The sequence below is a fragment of the Solanum lycopersicum genome, chromosome 10, assembly GCF_036512215.1.
Source record: "Solanum lycopersicum chromosome 10, SLM_r2.1".
NCBI classification, from domain to species: Eukaryota; Viridiplantae; Streptophyta; class Magnoliopsida; order Solanales; family Solanaceae; genus Solanum; species Solanum lycopersicum.
In genome coordinates this window covers 2,321,993-2,349,648 of record NC_090809.1, presented here as the reverse complement: position 1 = coordinate 2,349,648, position 27,656 = coordinate 2,321,993, and the positions used below count along the sequence as shown (strand labels likewise).

At 31.0% G+C, this 27,656-nt stretch overlaps 3 protein-coding genes and 1 long non-coding RNA gene across 17 annotated transcripts; 2 read left to right on the top strand and 2 right to left on the bottom strand.

Annotated features, from left to right (window-relative positions):
* Window positions 1-701: 701 nt before the first annotated feature.
* On the bottom strand, window positions 702-9,384 carry LOC101263254 (beta-amyrin 11-oxidase-like). The gene is made up of 8 exons (XM_010328955.4): window positions 6,466-9,384; window positions 5,892-6,375; window positions 5,279-5,545; window positions 4,778-4,867; window positions 4,604-4,682; window positions 4,407-4,513; window positions 4,108-4,229; window positions 702-3,824 (listed from the first exon to the last, which is right to left on the bottom strand). Exons 1-8 carry the CDS (start codon window positions 6,687-6,689, stop codon window positions 3,752-3,754), a joined length of 1,446 nt encoding a protein of 481 aa, XP_010327257.2. The 5' UTR covers window positions 6,690-9,384; the 3' UTR covers window positions 702-3,751.
* Window positions 9,385-9,696: 312 nt separating this feature from the next.
* LOC138339056 (uncharacterized) lies at window positions 9,697-11,172 on the bottom strand. The gene is made up of 3 exons (XR_011212084.1): window positions 10,847-11,172; window positions 10,190-10,304; window positions 9,697-10,115 (listed from the first exon to the last, which is right to left on the bottom strand). It is a non-coding gene; the product is annotated as an uncharacterized lncRNA (long non-coding RNA).
* A 2,044-nt stretch (window positions 11,173-13,216) lies between these two features.
* Window positions 13,217-20,679, top strand: LOC101249586 (uncharacterized). Of its 14 annotated transcripts, none has more exons than XR_011212226.1 (12): window positions 13,217-13,493; window positions 14,426-14,467; window positions 14,596-14,740; window positions 15,479-15,708; window positions 15,954-16,011; window positions 17,127-17,204; window positions 17,331-17,419; window positions 18,501-18,582; window positions 19,179-19,435; window positions 19,541-19,689; window positions 20,041-20,083; window positions 20,322-20,679. XR_011212226.1 is itself a non-coding variant. In XM_004248158.4 (12 exons), exons 1-10 carry the CDS (start codon window positions 13,333-13,335, stop codon window positions 19,685-19,687), a joined length of 1,221 nt encoding a protein of 406 aa, XP_004248206.1. In that variant the 5' UTR covers window positions 13,222-13,332; the 3' UTR covers window positions 19,688-19,689; window positions 20,041-20,083; window positions 20,322-20,679. The 14 variants fall into 14 exon arrangements, 2 of the variants coding, with proteins under 2 accessions (XP_004248206.1, XP_004248205.1); XR_011212225.1 differs by having other exon boundaries at window positions 20,041-20,214; XR_011212224.1 differs by having other exon boundaries at window positions 20,012-20,083.
* A 473-nt stretch (window positions 20,680-21,152) lies between these two features.
* LOC101249307 (glutamyl-tRNA(Gln) amidotransferase subunit A, chloroplastic/mitochondrial) lies at window positions 21,153-26,818 on the top strand. Its single transcript, XM_004248156.5, has 10 exons — window positions 21,153-21,713; window positions 22,122-22,433; window positions 23,590-23,769; window positions 23,865-23,959; window positions 24,548-24,623; window positions 24,784-24,861; window positions 25,312-25,405; window positions 25,553-25,602; window positions 25,710-25,823; window positions 26,321-26,818. Exons 1-10 carry the CDS (start codon window positions 21,216-21,218, stop codon window positions 26,411-26,413), a joined length of 1,590 nt encoding a protein of 529 aa, XP_004248204.1. The 5' UTR covers window positions 21,153-21,215; the 3' UTR covers window positions 26,414-26,818.
* Window positions 26,819-27,656: the final 838 nt, after the last annotated feature.

The following is a 27,656-nucleotide window of genomic DNA, read 5'->3' as shown; positions in this document are numbered from 1 at the left end:
ATAATAACTTATAACCTATTTTTATTGAAAATGAGGTCTCTTAAATTTGGGGGCCTTAGGCACATGTTTTTTTTAACACTGTTGAGCCACCCCTGACAATGTGATATCGATAAACAAGCAACATTTCATTAAATCAAATGTCGCTATAACATAATCAATTCAATTATCACAAATATACGAGTTCAATAAAAAAACACAACCACACAAAAGAACCAAGCCACTAAATAAATCGATTAATACCCACATACTTTGACGTTCTCGAATTACAATCTATTCTATTATAATAATAAATTTTTCTTTTAATAACACCGATACACGTATCAACGTTCGTCACACTATTGGTACAAGACCCTCATCTTTCACCCTTACCTATCATCTATTAATTAATTTTTTTGTGGTTGTAATTTTCTAAATTATATAGTCTTATGTGTTTAAGTTGAATAAAACTCTATTGTTCCTGTTAGTTACTTTTTGGTAGATTTTTTTAGAATTAATTTATCTTCCCTAGTTAATGAACATATTAATCACAAACGATACATCTATATATTCTAACTATTTTTTCAGTATATGTATCAAATCTTTTGTATTTTATTTAGTCCAAAGGCCCAAAGACCCAGTTTTATTTTTTAAAAAAATCTTTATTAAGGATGTTTTACGAAAACTTACACAAATATACTATAAAACCATTTATAGTAATAATATTTTTTTTTCATTCTATCACCTTTAATGCAATTATAATACACTTTTAATTCATATTATAAAAAATAATTTATTATTCACATATAATACAAGTTTTATTAATGGATAATACATTTATCTCACGTTTTAATACACTTATAATTCAATATGTCAACTTCTTACCAAACATACATAATATATTTTATAAAATAGTTATAATACATATTATTACATAGTTAATTCACTTTTAATACATATTACAGATTTAACATAATATAATATAGATAGATAAATATATAAAATAATAACTATAATAATAATAATACAATATATATATATATATTCGTGTATTTTGAAAAAATATATTAAATGAAGAAAATATATACACTACAACACAATCTATTTTTAGCTATAACATTTAAGCTACAAATATAAAAATCATGGCTATTATTTAGCTACACTATTTAAGCTACAAACTAAAAATCGTGGCTATTACTTAATAATAGCTACAAAAATTTTAATTTTATAGCTATTCATAAATTCGTAAATTTTCTTAGGCACAAAAATTAATTAGGCAAAGTAAATTGTATTTTTGTTATAATTGCTAATAATTGTGGCAATAATTATATGAATAGCTACAACTTTATTGCTATAATACAATTTTGTAGCTGGTTGAAAATTTTTGTCACACAATAAAAGTTATTATAGCAATAACCAGAATAAATTATATGAAACATGATGATTTAGCTAAATAAATACTTTTGCTTCAAGTTTTATAAATTTGTAGCAATAGTTAAATGATATAGCACAAGTATTTTTCTATAATAAAATATTGTAGCTAATTATTGATTTTTACAACGAGTTGAAAATTATCGTGACAATAATAATCTTTTAATCATAATAAATTATTTAAAATAAATTATTATAGCTAAATAAATATTTTTACTTCAAGTTATAAAACTGCGGCAAAAGCTGTATATAGTTATTTGTCAAGACGAAATAATATAGCCACAAATAGATCATTGTGTTAAAATTTTGTAGATTATAACTATTTTTACCGCGGGTTAAAATGTGTTGTAGCGATGATAATTTTTAGAAACGTTAAAATATACCTTTCTTGCATCTAAATATAAATAGAGGTATTAATCGTTCAATTCAGTTTTACACGGTCTTATTTGTAAGTTTCAAATATAGTTCAAATAATTAGATAATTATATTTAATTGATTTTAGTTAATTAGTCATATCAAATTTAAACAAAACTTCACGAAATCTCACCTTAAAATTCTTCATGATCAAGTGCTTCCATAATAATTCTTTGTCTTAAACATGTTCTATAGAAATAATACATTTATTGACCTATAGTAATTAGAGGCGTTAATCATTTCATACAATTTAATTTTATATATGATTAATTTGAATCAATAAGTGATTATATTAACTTTGATGAATTAATTATAGAATGTTTAAAGAAAACTTTAACAAGTCTACTCAGACTTCATCCCGATTAAGTGATTTTAGAATTGTTAGTGTAAATAAAGTTATTAATTATTTGATTTGATTTTATGGATATAATTTCAATAAATAGGTAATTATATTTTTAAAAAATTGATTCATTAGTTTATCAAACTTGGGAAAAGGAATCTCACTAACGATGTGTTTGGTATGAAAGGAAAATGTTTTTCTGGAAAACAAATAGATTATTAACTTATTTTCTCATGTAAAGTTGTGGGTAGAAGATATTTTTCAGAAAATATTTTTCAATGTTTAGTTTATGAATGAAAAATATTTTTGAGAAAATATCTTTTATTTTTACTAGAGAGTAGAAAATAATTTAATTACATCATTCAGCTCAGCTCAATTTTAAATAAATAGGTCATTATATTTCAATTACAAGTATTCTGATAATTTTAAATTTTGTCAAACTCAACCCATCTTTTACAATGCCTTTTGCTATACTATTAGTTTTAATTAATTAATAGTTTGTATAAATATAATTATAACTAGTTGATAATTATAACTAGTTGAACTAAGAATTCAATAATTGAATATAGTTAATATTTAAGTGTATGTATATCATTATTATATCTAATACAGCCTTGTAGCAATGAATTTTTATAGTTGTGTGGCTAAAAGTATATATAGATTTTTATATATAATATAGCCACGTATGAATTTTTATAGCAAATAAAATAAGTTTTTTTTTTGCCACAACAGTATATATTTAGCTACTACACTAAAGATGCTACAAAATTTATTTTTTTGTGGCAAAAATTTTAAACTATATTTTTTGTAGCAATTTTTCTATATCTTTTTATGAATGCTGAGGAGACAAAATATATATCAAAAAAAATAAACGCACAAAATCAGCAACGGTGGTGCTAAGGTTAGGTGTTTTGGGATTCTAAATTAGTTTTATTTGAAGGGTTCACATCTCAATATATACATATAATTATTTAATTTTCTAATATAAATATAAGATCTACGAAAAAATTAAAGACTTTTGTCCAAATCTATGAACCCCTCCTAACTCCGTCTACGAAAAGAAGTATAGTACAATAAGGAGTAATATGAAAAATAGGTAGAATTTTGTCCCTTTTTTTAGTGAGATTTTGGGGTAGCATTTAATTTTGGGAAAATTATGGAACTAGGCCAAAATATCATCATATTTATATTAAAAAAAAAAACAAATATGATTCTTTTTAATTTTTTTTTTTTTTACAGAAAATCACTATATGTTATTTTTATAGCAAATTCTTTCATATGTAAATTTATGCCATTTTATCTTTAAGAACTTTACTCTATAACAACATTAATTGGTTAAGTATTTATTTAATTAGGTACTAAAGAATAATTTTAGACATAAAAATCCTAAATAGTCATATAAAATAACACCAAAGATAAAAAAAAAAAAAACATTTAACATAATTAATTTCAACGATAGCTAGCTTACATAAAAAGAGTCACACACATAAAATCCAAATGATAAATTAGCAATGAAAATAGAAAATACTGAAAAACAATGAAATTCTCATTCATATTCATATGATATATGATATGATATATGATGATCGCTTAGATCTTCTTGAATTTCACAAGACAACTTCTCGGAGGTTCGATTTTGCTCTCTGAATTAACTCGCTCCACCCTACATCATATAATAATAGTTATTAAATCTCTGAATCAGTTTTCTATGTAACATGGTTAAGATTAAAAGATAAATTAACGGTGTACACATGTTTTTTTTTAAAAAAAATAAAAAAATTATCCAACCGAATATGGAAAAATATAAGAAACATTTTCCCAATACTTTCCTCCATATCTTACATATCATCATTTGTTTAAGATCAGAAGATTCAAAGATATTCTTTACTTTTTTAAATTTCGTATCAAATTAAAATCAGATAAATAAATTAAAACGAGCTAAATACCTGTAGTTAAGAAGAAAGTAATGAAGAATTACAGAAACCTCAAGCCTAGCCAAATTGGCTCCTGGACACATTTTAGGGCCAACTCCAAAGGGAAGAAAAGAGGCTGGCTTGGTTTTAAGATCCTATATAATTTTATCACATGATAATTAGTTTACGATCTCGTATAATTAATACATATATAAGTTATGCAAGATAAAAAAATTACGTATTTGAATAACTAAATCTTACATAATATTACTAATAAATACATAATTTTAATCAGCAATTAAATGACTCGTAAATAGAGATACGCCACTTACATCCCATCTAGAAGGATTAAATTCCTTAGGTCTCACGTAAGTATGAGGGTCGAAATGATAATTCCATGAAAATGACAAAAACTTCCACCCCTTAGGTATGGTATACCCTAAAAAAAAATTATAATAAACTTTTTTAATACGTATATAAAATTAAGTAACTATCTGAGAAATTAAATCGATATTAAAGAGATACTAACCATTTATGTTAATAGTAGTTCTTGCCTCTCTAAAGAATATTGTTTTAGCAGTAGCAATACGCAATGATTCATTAATTACCTTTCAAATTTGAAAAAAAAATAATTAGTATATAAAAATATTTAATTCATAATAGTCCAAAAATAAAATTAAAAAAAAAAATACTCAAATCTTACATTACTAAGATACTTCATCTCTTTAATTTCATGGAAATTAAGGCCTTCATTTGGTGATGATCTTCTCTTTACAATATCCTCTTGTTCCTCCTACAAATACATGATTTGTCGTCAACTGATATTCATGTCCTTCAAAATAGGATATTAAGTAAGTAGAAATATACATCGTCCTACGTGACATAATATGTCTCCATGACATAGAATGGTCACATAGGATGCCAGATAGGATATGAATATTAAGTTAAGAAGCACGTTTATGTATTAAACGTAGTGATGATTTGTCATCAACTGATACTCATGTCCTTCAAATAGGATATTAAATAAGTAGAAATATACACCATCCTACGTGACATAATATGTCTACGGGACATAGAATGGTCACGTAGGATACCAGATAGGATGTGAATGTCTATATATTTGTAAGACGCAAATATAATCTGAAGTTAAGTTAAGAAGCACGTTTACGTAATATACGTAGCGATGATGAGTAGGTATATATACTTTAGCTTTGTCCAAGAAGTGAGGATGTTTTTCCAAATACATAATTGCAGTTGATGCTACCAAAGCAACAGATTCAAAACCAGCAAATGTATATGAAACAAGCATTGCAATGATCTTCTCATCATTGAATCCTTCATTATCATCATCTTGAGTGTTTAACATCATATCTAGTAAAATATTGGACTTTTCTCTTGTTTTGTTTTTCCCAATCATCACTTTTCTTTCATCTAAAATATATTTATATATCTTAGACATTGCTTTCCTAGCCTGAAAATTAAAAAAAATAAAAAGTTAATTCAAAGCAAACAAACAAATATTAAACATCTAAATACGTGATAAAGTCATATCACGATTAAACATCTGAACATATGATAAAGATTTTATCAGACATTTTTCGGTTCAAATTTTGAAAAAATCGTGAAATCTCAATCATGTTTCAATTGATGACGATTAAATAAATAAAATGACATATTTCATTATGTGACAATATACTTTGAGAAAAGTTTTTAAAAAGAAGTTTTCTTTTAGACACTTTACCATGTTTTCAAGTTTCGAACCAGACCAGAACTTAATTCGAGTGTCTAGATGAGATTTACCGACGAATTAAATTTACCTTTAATCCCCTATTGTAAGCTGATCCTGGTATATTAAATGGCAAACCATGACAACCATGAATAAGATAAATAGTCTCTTCAAATAGAATATTCACCATATCATTATCAACTCCATCACCTATAAGAATTCTCATTAACACTTCAAATGCTGGCCTTTTAATTGCTAAAATTACATCAATTGGTTCTTCCATTTCAACCAATTTCACAAATGATTTTTTCACAATTTCATTTGCAAAATCAAAGTAATTTGATAATAATGATATGTCACTTTTTATCAATGTTGTGATTCTATGTAGAGTCTTGCTTTCTTCTCTTGTAAATCCACCAACTTGAGCTTGTCCTAATATTTTTAATATATAGTTTGGCATACCTCTATCATAATTTTCATCATCCATAAATATTTTCCTACTTATTTCAACTTTTGTCATGATAATACTCGGTTTTCCAAACAGGAATGCCTTGTACATTCCACCCTCCCCAAACCTAAAAAAAAAAACATTCGTCAGTACACGTTTAAAATACTCTCTATATATATATATAGATCGTTGAAAGTTAATACTTTTATATCTTTACCTAGTAACAAAGTAGGTAAAAAATGAGCTAAGATTATTATCTTTGAAACTTAGTAAGAAAAAAATCATGTTCCCTACTAATGGCCAACCCATGTCACCAGGAGGCAAGTTACATTTTTTTGTAAAAAATGTAAAAAACCATCCATTTACCCTCTTTAGAACACAAATTAGGGTTAAAATTCCTATTGCTAAACTTGTGTATAATAACACTAAGTTGTACTCCATTTTTTTGCTTTTTTTGTGAACACAATATATTAATGTGAGTTTGTTTATAATATATATATAGACTTTTAGGTCTCTGTATAATTGTACACCTTTCACTTTTATATTTTTATTGGATCAGGTATCATATCGGTACATATTATATTATTATTGAATCGATATTATGTCGGTACATTATAGTTTTATTTGTGTTGGCATAGTTCTTTTATGGATCGGGATGACATGTTAAAATGTTATATCGGAGATCATCACTATCTATCTTCACCTATGAAACATTACTGAATACTGCAACCGGATTATACCAAGTGGCATAGCAGAAGTAGTATCATTACAAACAACATGTACTGATAGCTAGGCCCTATCGGTATATCTGTATCCACCACATAATATCATGCAAAATACATGTGAGACACCACATAGGACATAAAATTGTAATATAAAACACCACGTAATATTCTATACTTACGTGAATACACGATTAATGTACTAACATGCATCATAATAATGTATTTTTATTATCTCAAAATTTTGAATACGCATCGACGAGGGAGTATAATATACCCATCGAACATGAATAAAACGTGTTATTCCTTTGAGGTGCTACAGTGGGGGTACGAATCATGTGTACAATAATAAAATCTGTACTAGAAGATTCAAGTAACAAAAATGTACTAGCTATTAATTCACTTCAATAATAAATTTTTCATATTTTTTTAACTTTTTTTTAAAAATAAAATAAAAATATATATTGTAAAATAGAAATGTATATTCCTTCTATCTTTATCTATGTGACATTTTTTAATTATCGAAAAATAATAATTTGAGTAGTTGCGGAATTCAATACATTAAATTAGATTAATTCAATATTTTAAAATTAAAACTTAGAGCGATATTTAAAAACTAAACGAAAAATATTATAAGTTGCAATTCTTCTCACTTGAATGTTACATTTTATAATGTTGTCAACGTCTCAAAGTTAATATAGCTTGAATCTTCGAGAAGAAAAAAAAGTGTCACGTAAATTGAGATGAGAAAAGTATTATTTTATAATTTTATATAGGGAAAAGATGCAAATATATCCTCAACTTTGCGATTTAGACTGGATATACCCCTTATTAGAAAAAGTAATTACGCTCAAATACTTTCATAAAAAAGATTTTTTTGAGTTTCTATCAACGTAATGCATCTCTTAGTAGCCCGTATAAAATAAAAACTTTGATTGAATCATAGTTAATCAATAAATCTAGTCTTTCAATATATTTTTAACGGTACTAAATAATACTCTCAATTGAATTTTTCTAGTAAATTGAATAGCTTAATAATATAATAATAATAAATTGAAGCTAAATTAATAGACTTTAAACATATGAAACTGAATGTAAATCTACTAATCATGATTTCTATACTCTTAAGAGGACATGTAATTTAAATCTTGTTTTTTTATGAACTCTAAATTCTATAGAAATCATTAGCTGAAAACATAAATTTACTTTGGGACTCAACGGGTGAAAGGATACGGTTGACTAAAAAGTTGTTGGAATATTTCACGGGGGTCATTTACGGACTATGGTTTGATCAACAAGTTATATATTCCATATGTGAAATTCAGGATGTAATTTTAAGTCTTTAAAATTTTATTTCACGAGCTCAATCTACAGTCCGTAGATTAATCCACAACCAGTAGATTGGGTATGTGAAAATCAGGCCTAAAAATCAAGTGTCAAGTCTTTTTTCATGAGTTCAATCTATAGCCCGTAAATTGATCCACGAGCCATAAATTGGACTCGTAAAACTCAGTTCCTTAGATTGGACCCATAAAACTTAGGTCCTAATCTCATCTGAATGTGTCTTTGGTAAAACGGTTATACTCTTTACTTCAATCTCAGATTAACAAACGATTGGTGAAGGGTAGACCTATGTGGAAGTTAGGGACCCCAACCACCTAGATAAAAAAAATTACACTGTATATACAAGACAAACTTATGCTTTTGTGAGTATATAACTTAAATGAACCTCCTCAGCATTGAAGAGAAGCATAGCTCATTACAAAGGGGTTCATTCTTAGCCAAAATAGTTTGAGTTCGATTCTCGTTATATACAAAAAAAAAATTGTATCTACTTCTTTTTTTAGCTTCGAAAAGGTTGTGATGGTCTCAAATTTTGGGATTAATTTTGGTAAAAATTATGTAAATCACATAGTGTAAAACATAAATTACCTTCTATCCCTACTTTTTTTCAATTTACAAAAAATCCCTTATTTTTAAGAAGTTTCTGATACATAATAAAACAGTCGGATACATTCTATATTATGCTATTTTATCCGTTTGTTGAGTGATTTGGGGGATTAAAAACTGAAATTTGAATTAATTCCTACTTTTAATATGCTACAGTTATTAATCCCATAAAAAAAGCATTAATTTGTGTGTTTCAAGATCAGTTTTATCCAATATAAAACTCTAAATTAAATTATAATTTTTCATTAGTGATCTTCCCTTTTTTTTGGCAGACTAATTCTTTTTTTTTTTGTTAAACACTATTTAAATTTTATATTATATTTATATATCAAATACTTTATTTTATAATCTTTGTTCAAACTTACTTTAATCAATATTAATTGCGGATATTTCACCCAAATTATTGTCAGTTCTAATTTAATTTAATTTAGTAATATAGTATCATGTGTGTAGATACTTAAAAAAATTTCATATTTTGAAGGACAAATAATTGTTCGTAATATATATAAATCATAGTACCGAATATATCTTATTTGTACAAAAGATATTAATTTTTTTTAAAAAAAAAACTGGCATGTATCTAGTGTAATAACTAGTATCACTGTTTGTGATATTATATATTTTGATATTTCATGTATCATATACAAAATATAATTACGTATATAATTTTCTTTTTTTGTATCATGCAATATATTTACGTATATATAATAAGTGTTTTTTTATGACAATAATTACATTAATGTAATTATTATGATAGTTTTGATACAATAATGACATTCATGTCCCAATAACAGTATACATAATTCCTGAATTCATAACGGTAATAAAAATAAAATTAAAGTAATAGAATAAATAATTTTAAAAATCAAAACACTTTCATAATTTAACAATTTTGTGTTGTTATGTTAATAAATACTTCAAACATCTTGTTTAACTCCAAAAAATAAAAAAAAATCAAACATTGAAAACTAACTAGCCTACATTAACAATTTCATCTTCAGATGATGGGTTTAATACATTCTTCATTCTTGAAGGGTCATCACTGTTGCTAACATATCCAGCATTCATCTTGTCGAGACCATACTTCAATAAAAGAATCGCATATCTTTTGCGAAGATAGCTACTCTTAAAACTATTACATGTTGATTTTGTCACTCAGAATTCTGCATATACAACTACGAATAGTCCGCAATCACTACAAAAACAATAAGAATAATTATAAGGATGAATAGATACAAAAAATAAAATAAAATAATAAACAATACTCACAGGCTATCACTTATTTGTTGCATGTTGTCTTGAGCAAACTCCACATTAAACGAATGTTGTGGACCCAAAAGTTCTCCAGTTTTCTTGTCTTTATATGCATCCAATGCTGCCCAATCTGTTCTAACAACATATCATAAGTCAGTCAAAATGATACTTAACAGACACTTTATAGCCTAACATGATACAAAAAATGCAAAGTTGTAGTTGATACATAAAGGTAACTACAATTATAAGTCTGTCTACTTGATACTAACATGATACAAAAAATGCAAAGTTGTACTTGATACATAAGTGTAACTACAGTTATAAGTCTGTCTACTTGATACTAACATGATACAAAAAATGCAAAGTTGTACTTGATACATACGTGTAACTATAGTTATAAGTCTGTCTACTTGATACTTTATATAAACGACAAACTTTAACATGATACATGAAACATAAATTGTGCTTGATACATAATTGTAACAACACAATGCAAACCAATTATGCAAGCTCTTAGACTTGTTTTCAACTAATTTCGGATCTTCAAAAATATAGATTTGTTTAGAGTTTGAAGTGATTATTTGAGTAATCCCAATACTAAATGACAGATGAACCATGAAATATTAGAAAAATAGAAGAATGAAAAGAGAGAATCGAAGAAGAACACAATACCTTTCAAGAATATTGGACGAAAATGGCGGACAGAGTAGACGAAATTGGCGATTTGATTTTCAAAGGCGGACAGAGTAGACAAAAATGGCGGACAGATTAGATGAAGGCTGACGGATGGAGAGCACAAATTTTGATTTTCAAAATTGAGAAGATGAACCGTTGAGAAATTGACGCATTAATTTTGGGAGTGGTGTAAATGGGTTCTTTATTTGGGGAAAATAAAGAGTAAAATTAGGGATAAGATTTAATTGGTTAGGATTTATTAGGATTCTAATTTAATAATGTATCTGTTAAATTAGACTTATTAAAAAATAGGGATTTTAGTATTTTTTTAAAAAATAAGGGAAATATGGAGAATATGTAAACTTAAGTTGTATATTCACGTAATTAATCCTTAATTTTGGGCTTAGAATACACAGTAAAGGCTCAAATTTTGGCTTCATTTTGGGCTTAGAATACCTAGTAAAAGGCCTATTGTTTTTTTATTCAATCTAAAGCAGTATTTATTTTGGCAACTTTCATATATAGCAAACAAAAAAATCATATTTGTATGCTATAGCAAAGTTTGTATAATTGTGTTCCATAGCAAATATATAACTACATAATTCGCTGGCCTAAATTGTATTATTTGTTGGCCTCGCTATACATATACAATTGTATGATTTGTTGACCTAATTCGCTGGCCTATTTCACTGCAATTGCATAGTGCGCAATTGTATAATTCGCTGGCCTATTTCGCTGTAATATGTGTATAAAATTTGCTTTGCATACAATTGAATCGAAGTAAAATATTTGTATATTGTATAATTATAAGTGTACAGGAAGAAAATATATGTTTTTCTCTCGCTTTATACAAAAACATAAACACAATTTATACACTTCTGTTGTATTAAGCGAGAGAATTTGTATTTCACTGCAATTGTATGATTCCCTGGCCTTTTTGGCTGCAATGTTTGTATAAAATTTGCATTTTTATACAATTGAATCGAAGTAAAATGTTTGTAAATTGTATAACTAAGTGTATAGCTCGAAGATATGTGTTTTTGCATGTGTATATACAATTTTCTTTCGCTTTATACAAAACAGAAACACAATTTATACACTTCTGCTGTATAAAGCGAGAGAGGCGAGCAGAGGGAGAGTGGCGAGCGAGAACGAGAGAGTGGCGACTGACAAACGTTTGCTATGGGGCACAATTAAATCAAACAGTAGCTACTTCATTTATATTAGGTTATTAGTTTGCTATTATATACCCTATTTATTTTTATTTTTCATTATTTTTTATTTTTGCTATTTCTTTTTCTTAATGACTTTGTTTAAATTTATTAGACACATTTTTATTTCTAGATGACTCTATTCTCATGCACTAACTCGGAGAAACTCTTTTAAGAAAATGATGAATTATTATTATATTTGAAATTGAATTTAAAAAATATTATATAAAATAAAACTAAGATTAAACGAATGGAAATTTTTTAATGTTATGAATATCTTTTTAACAAAATATATGAATTAGTTTTTTTCTTCTTAATTTCATTGTATTTTTTTTTAGAAAAAAAAATTAAATTCAAAAGATATGAAAACTAAATTAAAATTATTTAATTTATTCATAACTTTGTCTTTTTATAAATGATTAATCAAGTAAAATGAATTAAATAATTTTAAAAAATCGAAGATGTTATTTATTTATTTTTTGAATATGCACAATAATGTTAGTAACTCAATTTTACACTCTTTAAAAAAAAAACTTGGTGGTGAATGAATACTAATTCAGAAGGAATTTAGAAAAAGTATTTAAAAAAATGTAGAACACTACAAAATAAAAGAAAAAAAAACACTAGAAAATTTTAAAAGCTCGATGGAGTAAAGTACAAATACAAAGAACCTAAACTTTAATTGAATTGATTTTCATCTTGTAATTTTCATGTACGTAACTAGTTATTAAGACATGCTTATTTACATACCCAACGATCTCATGTGTTGACTTTTGCCAACGTGAAACTTTATCTTTAAATTGAGGTGTCACATACAACTACTTTATAGACTCATAGTCCTCATCGAAATTTATCCCACCGCATGAAATTTGATTAAACTCAACACTGAAGTTTAACATTAAAATTTATCTCATCACACGATATTTCACTAAATTCAAATACTAACATTTAGCTTGCTTTATCGGGATTTACCTGAACTTAATAAAATTATATACGATATTTTCGCAAGACATGAAAGTGTCTAAAAAATTTATTGAGAAATAATATATTTAATATTTCTCCTTAGCACTTTTGTAGTCCTTAATCATTAACTATTTTTTTTTAAAAAATTAAAATTAAGTACTCTAAAATTAATTTTTTTAAATTAAAATTAATTCATTTACGAAAAATTTCAACTATGTCATGTAAATTCTTTTTTCTTTCCCAATCAAATAGAAAGAGAAATTTCAGAGTAAGGCAAAACAGCTTGTTAGAAAAATCTGAGATGGAAGAATGAGCTCATTGAAAATGGATTCCACTATGAAATCTGAATTTCTATTGTGTTTTCTTCTTTTCTCTACTTATTTGAGCTATGGGGTTGCGTCAAGTTCATCTGCGACCACTACGATGCATACTAACAATTGGGCTGTTTTGGTCTGCACTTCTCGGTTCTGGTAATTTTTTTTGCGTTTTTTTCCCATAAAGAAACATGGGTTTTGCTCCATTTTTAGTAATTTATTGATAGATGTATGGTGGGTTTAGGATGGAAGGGAAATCTGAGTAAGGGAACTTGAAGAACCCTTGTAAAAATAGGAACTTTGGATTCAGTTTATTGAATTAATTTTGATTTGTAATTATTTTACCATGAAATCTGAATTTCTATTGTGTTTGTTTATGTTCTCTACTTATCTGTTCAATTGGATCGCGTCAAGTTAATTTGCTATTAGAGCCCTTTTGGAGCTATTTTGGTTATAATGCTCCTTAAAAGTTGGTGATTGTAGAAAGGTTAGATTTTGGCAAGACTTGTGGCTTTGTAAACAGATTCCATGACCTTTTTAGCTGTGCATTTAAGCAACACTCTGTCTTAGCCGAACTTCAGTCACACCATGGGTGGTTTATTCTATTTAGGAGAAACATCAATGATTGGGAAATTGATGATTTTTTTGCTTTTGATGAATTAGAAGTCCAAAAACACCTTGGACTTCTTGTTATCATGGCATAAACTGGGTTTTATACAAATCGTCCAGGAGCATTTAGAAGACGATTCCTGTGTGGGTCATATGCGACAGTGGAATGATAGAGTTTCTGAAATCTAGAAGAAATACATTATTAATCTTAATCTTAAGCTTAAGTGTTCCTTTGCTTAGTTTGGTTCAACAAAGCTCCGAGTTATCTTTTCGATCCGGAGGCAGTTGTTGACTTCCTTAGCTCCTTACCACATTATAAAGTTCTCCTTGGATGTACTTCTCATCAGAACTTTCTTTATGCTGTTTTTGATATACGGAAATAAAATACTTGCTTTACCGATCCTGAAAAAAGTTATCTTTTTTTCATTAAGAAGGCTCTATGTCTGCAAGACTCTTGACTTATTTGGTTTCTTCTTCAGGTTTAACTACAGACACATGGCTAACACTTTGTCTTTATACAGGTGGGAATCTTGCTATTTAAGCACCATTATGATCATCACAGATTATCTTTGTTTTCCTTGTGTGTTTCCCATTTCTGAGATTCATTAACTGTACTCTAATATCTTTTCTATTTGTTTGTTGGAATTAGAACCGTAAAACGATTAGGCATACCTGATGAAAGAATTATTCTGATGTTGGCTGATGATATGGCTTGCAATACTCGAAATAAATACCCTGCACAGGTCTTCAACAATGAAAATCACAGGCTAAACCTTTATGGAGATAACGTTGAGGTGTGTAAATTCTTCTTCTCTCTTGTGGCTTTCTGTACTTCTTCAAATCAAATGTTAATTCTGTGAGACATTCAGCTTTGTTGACAGTTAATCTAGCGTTATCAAAGTTAGCTATTACTATCATGATCAATATGCATAGTAGTGGATAATCACGGTGATCGCTTATATTTGAGGATAGCTAATGAATAGAAGGCAGCATGGAAGACCACACCATTTTTTCTGGGTATATTGAATGAACAGCATAGGAATCACAATAATGAGAAAATGTAATAACTAATTGATCTTTTTTTCAACTATATTTTGATGTAAGGAGCAAATTCCATGCTGTATGGATAGTTGGTCTAACTTGTGGAAGATATGAAACGACTCAAGCCTAGTCACATACTCACCATGTACGCATATTTTAACGCCAACTTGGTGTTTATTAATCTAGTGAGCTCTGAAAAAAGAAAGTTTCTGTATTTTTAATCTCAAATATATCAGTCTTTCAAACAATTTTAAGTCGGGTTCTATCGATTATTTTCTCCTAGGATCTTTGTAGATAACCTTAATTCTGTGAAACTCATATGCAAACCAGTCTGAAGAGGATATTTAGTTCAAACATATTTTTTTTTCCTTATCAAAAAATGTTTGAACTAAATGTCCTCTTCAGACTGGTTTGCATATGAGTTTCACAGAATTAAGGTTGTTTTACCTACTTAATGTAGTGGTCTAATCGTACAAGTTTCTAAACATCAGGTAGATTATCGAGGCTATGAAGTAACAGTTGAAAATTTTCTGAGGGTGCTGACTGGACGTCATGAAACAGCTGTCCCAAGATCAAAACGTCTTCTTAGTGATGAAGGAAGCCACATACTTCTGTACATGACAGGGCATGGCGGAGACGAGTTTCTAAAATTTCAGGATTCAGAAGAACTTCAAAGTCATGATTTAGCTGATGCAGTGAAACAAATGAAAGAAAAGCGTAGGTAAAAAATTTTTCCTTGATTTTCCATTGCATGTTAATGTTGTCTTGTTAAACAATTGTTTATGATGCAACATTGGCTTAGGAATCATCTAATTTGTCTGGATATCTGCTATGAATCTTAGCACTCTGTTTGGTGTTCTGGCATTTATGCACATGACTCCTTGTTGATTATATCATACTGATGGGTAGTTTGTTTGCCGGTCCTCTGCAATGATGCTTTGTCACGTCTCCATTGTTCAATTTCAGATTCAAGGAGCTGCTAATAATGGTTGACACTTGCCAAGCTGCTACTCTTTTCTCGCAGGTGACTTTTGCCTTTTTATCGTTAATATCATATTGTTCTAACAAAATGTCGAATGACATATAGCTAATTCATATTCTTGCAGCATCCCAAAATAGTTAGTCCATATCAATTACCATAGGAAGTATTCAATGTGACGTACCAATGTTGGTCCATTCTCCTATCATTCTTGAATTATCTAAAGAAACTAATTCTGGTTTTATGTTGCTTGGGCTCCTTTTGAATCAATCTTTACTTTCCTTTTGTTATTTAATTTATCTGCAAGTATCTCTAGGTAATTTTAAATGTTCGCCGCCTCTATCCTTCATAATGCCATATATTTTAACTTCTCAAGAGTAATGGTTAGGATTTAGGAATGCCTATTTTCACTTGCAATATATTTGCATGGCATGACTTAAGGATGGTAAAGATAAATCTTTTCGAAGACCGTCCTTGATGCAACAAAACTCAGTTGAAGGTGTGCTTCATTCATCATTTTATTGCAAATTAATACACAGAGAGGATCACTATTCATGACTGGGCTAGAAATTCTGAATAATTTTTGCTCCTCAATCTGCTAAAATATCATAGAATAATGAAATGTTTATAAGTTTCTGAAAACAATCAGTAGCTGGCAGAATTTAGATTCTATTTGCCAACCATGTGGGACATAATATCTATCAGACATGTCCAAAAATTTCTGAGAAATGTCAATATTTCAATGCTTTTGCGATCAGAGTTGCATGGTTGGGTTCTTGAGAGACATCTGTAGTAATTAAGTCAGAGTTGCATGCTTTCCTTTATATATATACAATAGATTATGTTTGATGACAGCTGGCTCTTTGGACTTGATACAGTGTTAATGAGGAAATACCAGCTTTTAGCTATATTTTGGATTAAGCTTATAGATTGGGAACTTTCAAAATCTATGCGTTACTCTATAATTTTCTCAGTACCTTTATAACCATCTGAAAACTCATTTTGTTCTTTGACATTTCTACTCTTTATGGGATGCCTTCCTTTTTATCCCTCACAAAAAGGGGTTACTGGTTAGGACATCTTTTTAAATCGGGGCCACTCAGTCCATGATATGTTCTTAGTTGGATTTTGGTAGAACTGAAATATATTTTGCCTTGTAGCTTCAATCACCTGGCGTATTGACAATTGGGAGTAGCATGAAAGGAGAAAATTCATACTCGCACCACTTGGATGCTGATGTAAGTGTTAACTTAATGAAAATGCCTCATTTAAAATGCTTATTGTGTTCACAAGGGAGACAAATATGTTCTCCTTGTATTAAAAAATTGTGTGGTTTTTCATCCTCCTTCCCTTCTCTGGTACAGGTTGGTGTCTCAGTTATTGATCGATTCACATTTTATACTCTTGCATTTTTTGAGAGGGTGAACATGTATGATAATGCCTCATTGGGCAGGTAATTGCATTTAATAGATGTAGGTGTAATACTGGGTGCTTTTCTTGATATTGTAGAATGTATGTCACTTCTCTTGAGAATTATATATTGTATCACTACTGACATCAAATTCCAATCATCCACTACTTGTTTGCTTTAAATTTGTTACTGTAATTATGGCTGTACAAGTGCAAAACTCTGTATATATGCTTCAAACAGCTGGATTATTCCTGTCTGGAGAATAGGCTGCATACTCACACCAGCCCTACTTTTCACCACGTGTAACTTCGTAGCATGAGTTGCTTCATTGTCAAAGGGAGAGTCATCCAGTTGCATAGAAAGGTAACCGAGAAAGAGGGTATTTTTTTTAAAGATGAAAACCAAAGAAGAAACAGTAATGGTTTTGGAATGGCCATGGATCAGTTATGAGTATCACTGTGATAATAAACATGCAGAATATGGTCCTTTAATTGAGAATCGTGGATGATTCAGAAAAGTTTGAAGGATGAATATCTGTCTGTTCAAGGGACTGACTGTGGCCTGACCCACACGGTTTTCTAAAAAAGCAAGTGGGAAGAGTCCGAAAATCATGTGGGGGGAGTCTCATTCAAGAAATTTAGATATCCATATCAAGTATGTACCTTATTAGGTTGGTTGTGGAAATTACCTTACACTTAGAAATGCTACTTGGATTATTGAAGCTTTTTATGCAAACCGTAAAAAGGCTACTGTGTTATAAAGGATTATTCAGATGATAATTGATTTGCCTGGTTCATGTCTTCGATAACCTACCTGCTCAATTCATACATGACATATGGACTCTATAGCATAGTCAGAACAACAGTAGATGCAGAATACTCTAGTTTAAAAAGGATAGCTGTCATTGAGTACTTGAATACTGGTAATCCCTGCTATTGCATTAGACTATGCCTTGTGGATTCTAAAACTTCTGCATGCCTATCGCCCTCTTTTTCCCCTCTTGGCCAGTTGGCCTTCTCTTATTCAGGAGATGATATGTGTTTTGGTTGTTGTTCTAAGCTATGTCTGTTTGACAATGTGCACTCTTTTTGATAGAATCTCCTTTCTCTTTTTCCTGTCGCAGTCTTTTCAGTTCATATAACCCAAATACGCTGATGTCGACTGCATATTATCGAACAGATCTATACCCTCGCCGACTAGAAGAGGTACATAGTTAAAATTATTTTATGTTTGTTTTTATGCCATTAAACTTTGCTCTCCCTCCCCCGAAGAAAAGGAAACAAATGGAAAGAAAACTCAACGGAAAAGAAGAAAGAGAAAAGTAAATGACTTGGTGGAGATAGGATAAACTAGACGTAGGGAAAAGCTGCACTTAATTGGTCCATCTGATGTATAGTTGATTGGGTAAGAAGTTAACACCTTAAACTTCTCTTTTTAAGTTTAAGGTGTTAACTTGCATGATGAATTAGTAATAGTTGAGGAAATTTCCAGCTTCAGTTATAAATAAGTTAGTCTGATACAAACCTCCTCTTCATCTAAATGCTGTGCTCTTTATTTCTTTAGTCAATTACCATGAGGGTTAATTGGTGTTAGAAAACTTGCTTTAGTATGTAGAGAAGTATTAAAAAAGGTGCTCAAGGTAAAAAGGGGCAAGTACCTCAAAATTTTACATATCCTTGTTCCCTTTTTATGTTCAAAATTGTAACGATAGATGGAGGCTAACAAATTTTGGTGAGCTGCTTTAGTTTAGATGATTACTTCTGGAAAACAATTACCTTACTTTGTTTTTGTCACATATTAGGGAAGGGAATTTGATCTTGGTACTCTGAACTGATGCACCTTCGAACATATTTACTCTGTCACCGATAGGTACCCGTGACAAACTTTTTTGGTTCAGTCATGGAGACGATACACACTGATTCTGCATATAAAGCATTCGCTGGCAAAGACTCCAAGAAGTCCACATTAGAGATGCCTCTTCAGCAGTCCAGGCAAGACTTACGACGAACATTTGCAAGTTCAGATGTTCAGTATCCAACCAGTGACTCAAATGTTGAGGTCAGTTTTAATTGCCGCCTCTTTTTAAGCTCTTTGGAAACTTAATTATGCTATTGCCAACCCCATCTAGAAGAAAACAAAGTTTGATTAGGAATGATGTTTCAGGATCCACAAGATTCCTGTCCTTTCACGAATTTTTGGATTTCTATGCATGGTAAGATGAACAAGGTTGAAGGTCTTGATAGCTGGGTGAACTATGGCTTGTTTTTGATGTTTCCAATGGTGGCAATGTCATCTTGGATCTCGTCTTGAAGGTAAAGGAAACCTCCTTTCTGCTTCATATTCTCTTTGATAAGTAGTCTAAATATCAGTGGTAGCTATAAGGGAATAAATTCTCCTATATACAAGGTGTAACATGTCACGACTATAGAACTGTTAGTTTATCCACCGTTTCTTTAAGTATCTACGCTCCTATCCTGCGGACTCCAAAAGTTACACAAGAAATAAGAAGGTATTTCAAGATGTGAATAACATTACTTTCCACCCCTTCTGAGACTTCTTTATACGTACTGTCTGCTTAAGAGCATGAGGGGGTTAATGCCAGATTCCAGCCTTCTTCTTGATGTTTTCTTTCAGCTTCTAACATGACGGCAGTTGGTTAGCAGATTCAGGCGGAGTGGTTAGCATCCAACCTATTATGTTTGCAAAGTAAGCACCTGCTCATGGTAACACACCTTGACTATTCCATCGAGATTAGGCAGATGACTCGTGGGTTTTCCCTAGTCTTCCATGGTTCTCATACCACTTCAGTGACCACTACGCCACACACTTGAGTGCTGGTTTGTGCTAGGATCCAAATCTGCATCTATCTTCTGCTGTTCTTCCAATCTGATATAGTTTCTACTCTCTTCGAGTTCTCTTGACATTTGAACCACTCTTTTTTCAGTTTCAGAAGTGGAGACAAGACATCGAATGGATACTCTGAAGGAGCGCCATGATCCTGTGTTGTTTCATTTCCATGTTTGTCGAAAACATTGGCCTGGTAGAAGCTGTTCTATCTCACCAAAAATACGCGAGCAACTAGTTGAGGCGCCACGCCACCCTTGCTCTGCAAAATAGAAATTGCAGAAACTCTTTGACAAATAGTGCAATGTAGAAATTCTTCCTAAGTTCTCTGATTTGGAAGACATCAAATAGTTGAGCTATTAATACTATACCATTCCATATGGTTTGATTTTTTACATTCAGTTTAAGTTTTCCGCGACACGTAAATTGGTAACCATAATTTATTCGACTTTAACTTACATATTATACTCATACAATAGAGATATGATCTTAACTTTTCAAGAAACGTCTCAATTATATCATACTAACACCTTATATGTATATGAACATTAAAAAAAAAATCAATTGAATAAATAGTCAAAATTGCAATGTCTCAGCAATTAGTTTGTATTAATATTAGTTTATATATTTGTTAGTAACTATAAGTGCAAAGTGTATGCATAATAAATACAAGTATACAACTATATCTTCTCACTTTCTTTTCTTTTCGATGAAAATTTTGATTCTGTCACGTTAGAAGGTTTTATTCTACTAGTAGCTCAGCTTGATCTTGCTTTCTATTGAAAATCTCGAAAACCTTTATGTATACTATTTTTCAAAAAAAAATTACATATCAAATACCATATGCATATTCGATAATCGAAATAGAAATGTAAAAAAATTAATTTGATTTTTCAATATGATAATTCGATATCTATCGACCAAACAACCCCTTAAATGGATAAACCCTGTAAAAATGTCAATCTTCTTCACTCACCATTAGCACACTGGAAAAATGCTATCTTCAGTACAAACTCCTCGTCTTCTCCGTTTTCAATCCTTCACTCTCAAATGCCTCCACACCCACCCCACCACTACCCCACCACCCCCACATTCTCAAATCCTCACAATCCGCAAATCCCTTTTATCCCGTGAAATCTCAGCCGTTGATCTCGCCGGAACTTTTTTGAACCGGTTACGCAATACTGAACCCCAACTCAAGAGCTTTCTGTATGTTTCCGATGTCGTATTGAAGGAAGCTGAGGAGATTGATAGGAAGATTGCGGAGAATGAGGAATTGGGTCCGCTTGCTGGGGTTTTGGTTGGGGTTAAGGATAATATTTGTACTTCTGATATGCCATCAACTGCAGGGTCAAAGATTTTGGAAAATTATCGACCCCCTTTTGATGCTACTGCTGTTGGGAAGATGAAAAAGTGTGGTGCAATTGTTATTGGGAAAACGAATATGGATGAATTTGGTATGGGGAGTACTACGGAAGGCTCGGGTTATCAGGTATTCGTTAAGTTTTTCGTGTTCCAGAATTGTTATTTACTGAAGAAATGGTTTTTTTTTTTTTTGTTTAAAGCAGAATGAGGAAATGATATTGTTGAAATGAATTGAGGGTTGTTTAGTTCATGGACTAGATATGTAGGATATTTTCTTTGTTTTGGTACTTTAATGTGGTTAAAGTTTGCATCTTTATCTCATCGACTCATTTATTTGGGGGTTCTGAATTGAATATATCTAGGTGAATGCATTAGAAGGGATAGAGTGAATGCTCTACTATGTTGAATATTGAGTAGGTTGAGTTTCATAATCTCAGGTAGTGTATGGTGTGAATGTAGTTAAAGAATCTGTTTGAATGAGTCCAGTTTGTAACTTAACATGGTTTACTCAGGTGATGCATCTTGGTATTATTAGGTGACAGCTAATCCTTGGGATTTGTCCCGGGTACCAGGTGGTTCATCAGGGGGCTCAGCTGCAGCTGTTTCTGCTAGACAATGTATGGTGTCATTGGGAAGTGATACTGGTGGAAGTGTAAGACAACCAGCATCTTTCTGTGGTGTTGTTGGTCTAAAGCCAACATATGGGCGTGTCTCCAGATATGGGCTTGTGGCATATGCTTCATCTCTAGATGTTATCGGTTGTTTTGGTTCATCAGTTACTGATGCAGCCATTCTCCTTCATGCAATTTCTGGTCATGACAAGTTTGACGCAACAAGTAGCAAAAAAGTAAGCTTTCTATAATGTTTTTTTTTTCTTTCTGATAAGGGTCGTGAATTATTCAGCAAGCTCCAAGAAAGTACTAAAGCCAATACAAAATAATGGACTTGTTCAAGCTTACCACACAAGGGAGTCAAACAAGCCCATAGCATATCAGACTAGTTAACAAAACATTCTTTAAACCAAAGCACTAACTGAATGCATCTATATTTTATACAAGTAATAAAAGATAATTTATAGTTGCATAAAATCTATAACTTCCTGAAAAAAATGTTTTTTTTTTTAATCTTGTGCCTGGATAAATCGAGACGGTGTAGTAATAATAGAGAGTCCCTTTTTCCATTGAAACATCTTCTACTCCTTTCTAGCTAACTCTCCATGCAATGCAATGGACAATGGTCTTCCACATCTTATAACATGACGTACTAGAGAACAATCCATTAATGTATCTGAGAATCCTCCTGTGTTCAATCAACTTCGCCTCCTGAATTTCTTCAGACAAGAACCCATCTCTGTAAATTTCCCAGTCAAGTAACCTTCTTCTGTAACTTTATAAGGAGATCTAACAGATTTTGGTTTCTAAACTTGTTTTTGCAATATTTACTAACAATGACATTCTTCTAAGTTCTATTGTTAGTCTATACAAGCTCTTTGCTTGCTATACTTCATGACTCCTCCTAGATTTTTTTTTCTATTTGAGAAAGAGGAAGAGAATATCCATTTCGACACAGTTGATCTGCTATTTTGTAATGAATACGAAGAAGTTTGTCATACAATGCCTGAGGGAGTTAACTATATGTTATTAACGAGTGGCTGGGCAGTACCATACCTGCTGATCTCTTATTGGTGTAAATTAGAACAGATAGATGATAGTGAAACCCTGTTACGGTCCTTTGGAACTTTACTATTATATGGTCAGAGTCTTCATTTTCAGGTTCTGTTTTGCTTAGTTTTTGGACGTAATGACAGAACTTTCTTAGTGATGGCTTTTGACATTGATAATGCTTACCATTTTGAAAAACAAGTAGCTGGGGTAGTAGCGTAATATGATCCAGTTCAAGTCCGATAAGAATTTTCTGTTACGAAGCACAATATTGTTTATATAGCCTGCTAGTGGTGTATATTTATAGGCTGTGCTTAATTATTTGATAACTGTACTTTTCAGGAAGTTCCCGATTTTGCTTCCCAATTTACTGCAAGAGATCATTTGGACTCTAAACCTCTGAAAGGACTGAGAGTTGGTCTGATCCGGGACACCATTGAAGATGGAGTTGACCCGGACGTAATTTCTTCAATCCGTGGTGCTGCAAGTCATCTTGAAGAACTCGGATGCACTGTCACCGAGGTATTCTTCATTTTTAGCATTTATGACCCTCACATTGGCCTACCATATGCATTAGCATTCCTTATTTGAATTATTTGGTAATTTTGTTTTTGCAGGTCTCTTTGCCATCCTTCTCTCTTGGATTGCCAGCTTACTATATCCTTGCTTCATCTGAATCTTCTTCAAATTTGTCCCGTTATGATGGTGTCAGGTAATGGGGTATAGAATCATTCTTAAAATCTATGTATGTATAAAATTCTTAAATAGTGCGGTGGAGAATATTATTTGCATCTCACCTTTCCTTCCCATTCCTCGGAGAAAATATTAACATACCGATAGAGAGGATAGATATCTTTGGATCTATAGTAAATTTGGCTACCATCATAGCTTCTATGCTGATGAATATGTTGTTATCGTTATAAAAATAATATAAGTACATAACAGCAGTACGATCTTCAGTTCTGATATTTCTTAGGTTTCATCAGCCCTAACCCTCAGTTTTGGTTGCCAAATTGAAGGAGGATAACTAAGTTCGTTCTTGTTAATTCTACCATTTAAAGAGAATAGAAAGTAGTTAGGAGTGCCCATGATGAGTTCAAACGGATATATTACTTTAATTACTCCATACTAGTCGCAAGAACTAAGAATTCATTGCCATTTCAAATACGTGGATACGCAACCATAATTTAGACAAGATGTAATTGGGGAGACTGCCTTACACTAGTAATGACAAACCTGTCAATGTTTGCTCAAATTTTTTGATTAAGACCCAAGGAATAATGTGATGTCAAAAATGCAGGTATGGGAAACAAGTTTTTGCTGATGAGTTGAACTCCCTTTATGGGGAATCTCGTGCCGGAGGCTTAGGTGCTGAGGTACTAAGGAAAAGAACTTTTCTGTGTGATGTAGTTCTGTAGTGGTTACTTCTAAAAGGGGTCTCCTACCTTTCTTTCTCGTAATCTTTTCATGCAAGCTGGCCCGCCAACACACAGTCAAAAAGAACTATTGGACTAAATGTATTAAATGTCTTTACAGGTGAAAATGAGAATCCTAATGGGGACATATGCTCTGTCTGCTGGTTATTATGATGCATATTACAAGCGAGCCCAGCAGGTTGTACATCTATGTGCTCAGAATAGTCCAACTCCACATAGCAATTAAAGTTTAAAATGCAATCACTTTCTTGATATACTCATGCATCTAAAGATAATTGATACTAATATAATCCAATCAGAACTAAGTAATATTCAATCACTTTAATGATTCTCTTCTGTATCTCTGAATAAATGCTTACACAAGACAATCTTCATGTTAGTTATTCATTGTGTCTCTAACCGTGAATTTGTGGATCCAAAATATTTGTCAAGTGGAGTTTAGATCATGTGTCTACATGGCAGTTAGAACCAACTACGTTTGGTTGACGCATCTAGTAGACTTTTTGCTACTCTCATCATCTAGCAATAATTCATATTTTAACGAGTTATATGACCCCAATTTACAAGTGTTCGATAATTTCTTGCTTATCTTAATTCTTCAAGATGTTAAAGAGTGACTCTGTTCCAGGTCAGGACTTTGGTAAGGGAAAGCTTCAGGGCAGCATTAGATGAGAACGATATTTTGATTTCTCCTGCTGCACCATCAGCAGCTTACAAAATTGGTACACTTCTTTTACCTTTTGCATTTACTGATGAAACTACTTTTCGATCTTGCTTAAATACATTTTTGTTTTCTTTTCTTTTTGTCCCATGATCCCCTTCCCTTGAAAGGCAACACTAACTCTCACTACGACATGTGGAATTTACAGGTGAAAAGAAGAACGATCCGTTGTCAATGTATGCTGGTGATATTATGACTGTAAGTAGTTTTTTTTCCTATTTTAACCCCTCTAGTCAGATGATGACGTAACTTGTTCAGTCTAGTTTATGTTCTCTTCAATTAATGATTATTTTCATTATTGGCAGGTCAATGTGAACTTGGCTGGTCTTCCAGCATTAGTTCTCCCGTGTGGATTTGTTGATAGCAGTTCTGTGGCCCTTCCCGTTGGTGTTCAGATGATTAGTGCTGCATTTGAAGAGGTGAGTTTCAGTACTCCAACTATTTCCAGTTGATATTCCAGTGTTAAGAATGATATTTGAGCACGGGGATAGTTCATGTTATCTAGATCTCTCTTTTGAGAAAGTTGAAAAGGTCGGTAAAAGAGGGATAACATACTTACTTCGCTTGAAAATGTAACCGAGTTGAACTTGAGCTTCTTAAATAGATGTATTGAATACATTCACTTTTTGTACGACCGTAGAGATGAAAAGTGTGGATACTATGAAAGCATAAATGCTCAAGTTTAATGCAAGCAAACCTGAAGAAGTAGAATATGATTAGAAAAGAAATAAAAACACCTAGTAGTTTAGACTTTTATAACCATTTTGAACCTTATCTCACACGGTTCTGAGCTATGTTGCTCGGACTCTCCAAAATGAACTACTTATATGCCTTCACTTCTTGCTTTTCTTTTAGCATGCTTGCTTGTATGCATCTAAAAGTTCGTCATATTTTACGCGTACTAAAATGAATGCAGGAGAAATTGCTTAAAGTAGGCCATATCTTTGAGCAGACACTGCAAGGCTGCTCTTTTATTCCTCCTCTAGTTGCTGATGAATTGGGATGCTAGTCGTGAATTCTTGCGCGCAGTTATGTTCCAGTTAATCAATGCAACGATTTCACGCAAAGTGACTGCAAAATAGCGCCATGGTGCAAAGCTCTGTGCTGACAAGAAGACGACAGGTTCGTCTATCTAGTATCAAATGATCCACCAATCCTTCCAGGCTCGTGCCACTGTTTCCAAACGAATCGTTACGTTCAGAAAACTTTCTTGTGCTGGATTTTTTTTGTAGGATTGGCGTGTAAAGATACGCGCCAATCGAAAATTCATAAGAACTCTCAATATCTGAGATACTTGTAGCTTATTGCAAGCAAATTCTTTTTGTAAATTAGCATGCATCAATTTTGAAAACTTTGATGTATACATTTGTCATCTTTATTTTCTGCAAAGTTGATTTCAAGTTTTTGCCCTTGATGCTCATTTGATGAAAAAAATTTGGTTTGATATGAGATATTAGTACTACTTGATATTCGGTATTTTTTTCGAAATTATTTACTTAATGAAGGTCATATATCAACAGGTCTATTACTCGTATAAAGTAAAAAAAAAAAAGTAGTTAAAAGACTAAACATAAACAACCTAAATACATATGTTTTTTTTATTTTTACTTGTGTCAATTATTTTTCTTGTTATCTTATTACTTGTGTTGATGTTCTATTATATTGTATCTCGACGCAGAAAAATAGAAATAATTTGAACAAGAGTATTAACATTGTAATATAATTAACTACAACTTTAATACGATGTTATCGAATATCATGTCAAATTAAAATTTGATTTATCAATTACCTAATTATCAAATTACGATTATCAAAAATTTTAAAATATCAAATCAAATATCGAACGCCCACTCTTAGATTATAACTTTCTTTTTTCCCTTTCGAAATCATCTCACGATTAGGTAAGAATTGAAAAGGAAAAGACAATATCTACAATTAATAGTTATTACTTTTTTCGATCATTTTTATTTATCATATTACGCCTTTCGAAAGTTATTTTTAATTTGATATTTTAAATTAAAAAAATTAAATATTAAAAAATTATATAAAAAGTACTATAAATTACAATTTTTTCATATCGATATGATTAAAACACATATCGTAAAATATTACCCAAAATTCTTTTAATTTAACTCTAAAAAGTAACATGATAATTAAATTTAAAAGTGAACGGAGATAATATTATTTATTATTATTATAAGTACTGTTTTTCCCCACGTGAGGATTTTGACATTACTATGTTTTTTTCCCCT

Coding starts and splice junctions, on each gene's coding strand:
- LOC101263254 (XM_010328955.4), bottom strand. CDS start 6,689: ATGGAGTACAACTTAGTGTTATTATACACAAGTTTAGCAATAGGAATT. Junction 4,868..5,278: donor ACTTCTTGGACAAAGCTAAA/GTATATATACCT, acceptor ATGTATTTGTAG/GAGGAACAAGAGGATATTGT. Junction 3,825..4,107: donor TACTTTCTTCTTAACTACAG/GTATTTAGCTCG, acceptor TATATGATGTAG/GGTGGAGCGAGTTAATTCAG.
- LOC101249586 (XM_004248157.4), top strand. CDS start 13,333: ATGAGCTCATTGAAAATGGATTCCACTATGAAATCTGAATTTCTATTG. Junction 15,709..15,953: donor CAAATGAAAGAAAAGCGTAG/GTAAAAAATTTT, acceptor GTTCAATTTCAG/ATTCAAGGAGCTGCTAATAA. Junction 17,420..18,500: donor GATAATGCCTCATTGGGCAG/GTAATTGCATTT, acceptor TTCCTGTCGCAG/TCTTTTCAGTTCATATAACC.
- LOC101249307 (XM_004248156.5), top strand. CDS start 21,216: ATGCTATCTTCAGTACAAACTCCTCGTCTTCTCCGTTTTCAATCCTTC. Junction 21,714..22,121: donor CGGAAGGCTCGGGTTATCAG/GTATTCGTTAAG, acceptor TGGTATTATTAG/GTGACAGCTAATCCTTGGGA. Junction 25,603..25,709: donor ATGCTGGTGATATTATGACT/GTAAGTAGTTTT, acceptor CATTATTGGCAG/GTCAATGTGAACTTGGCTGG.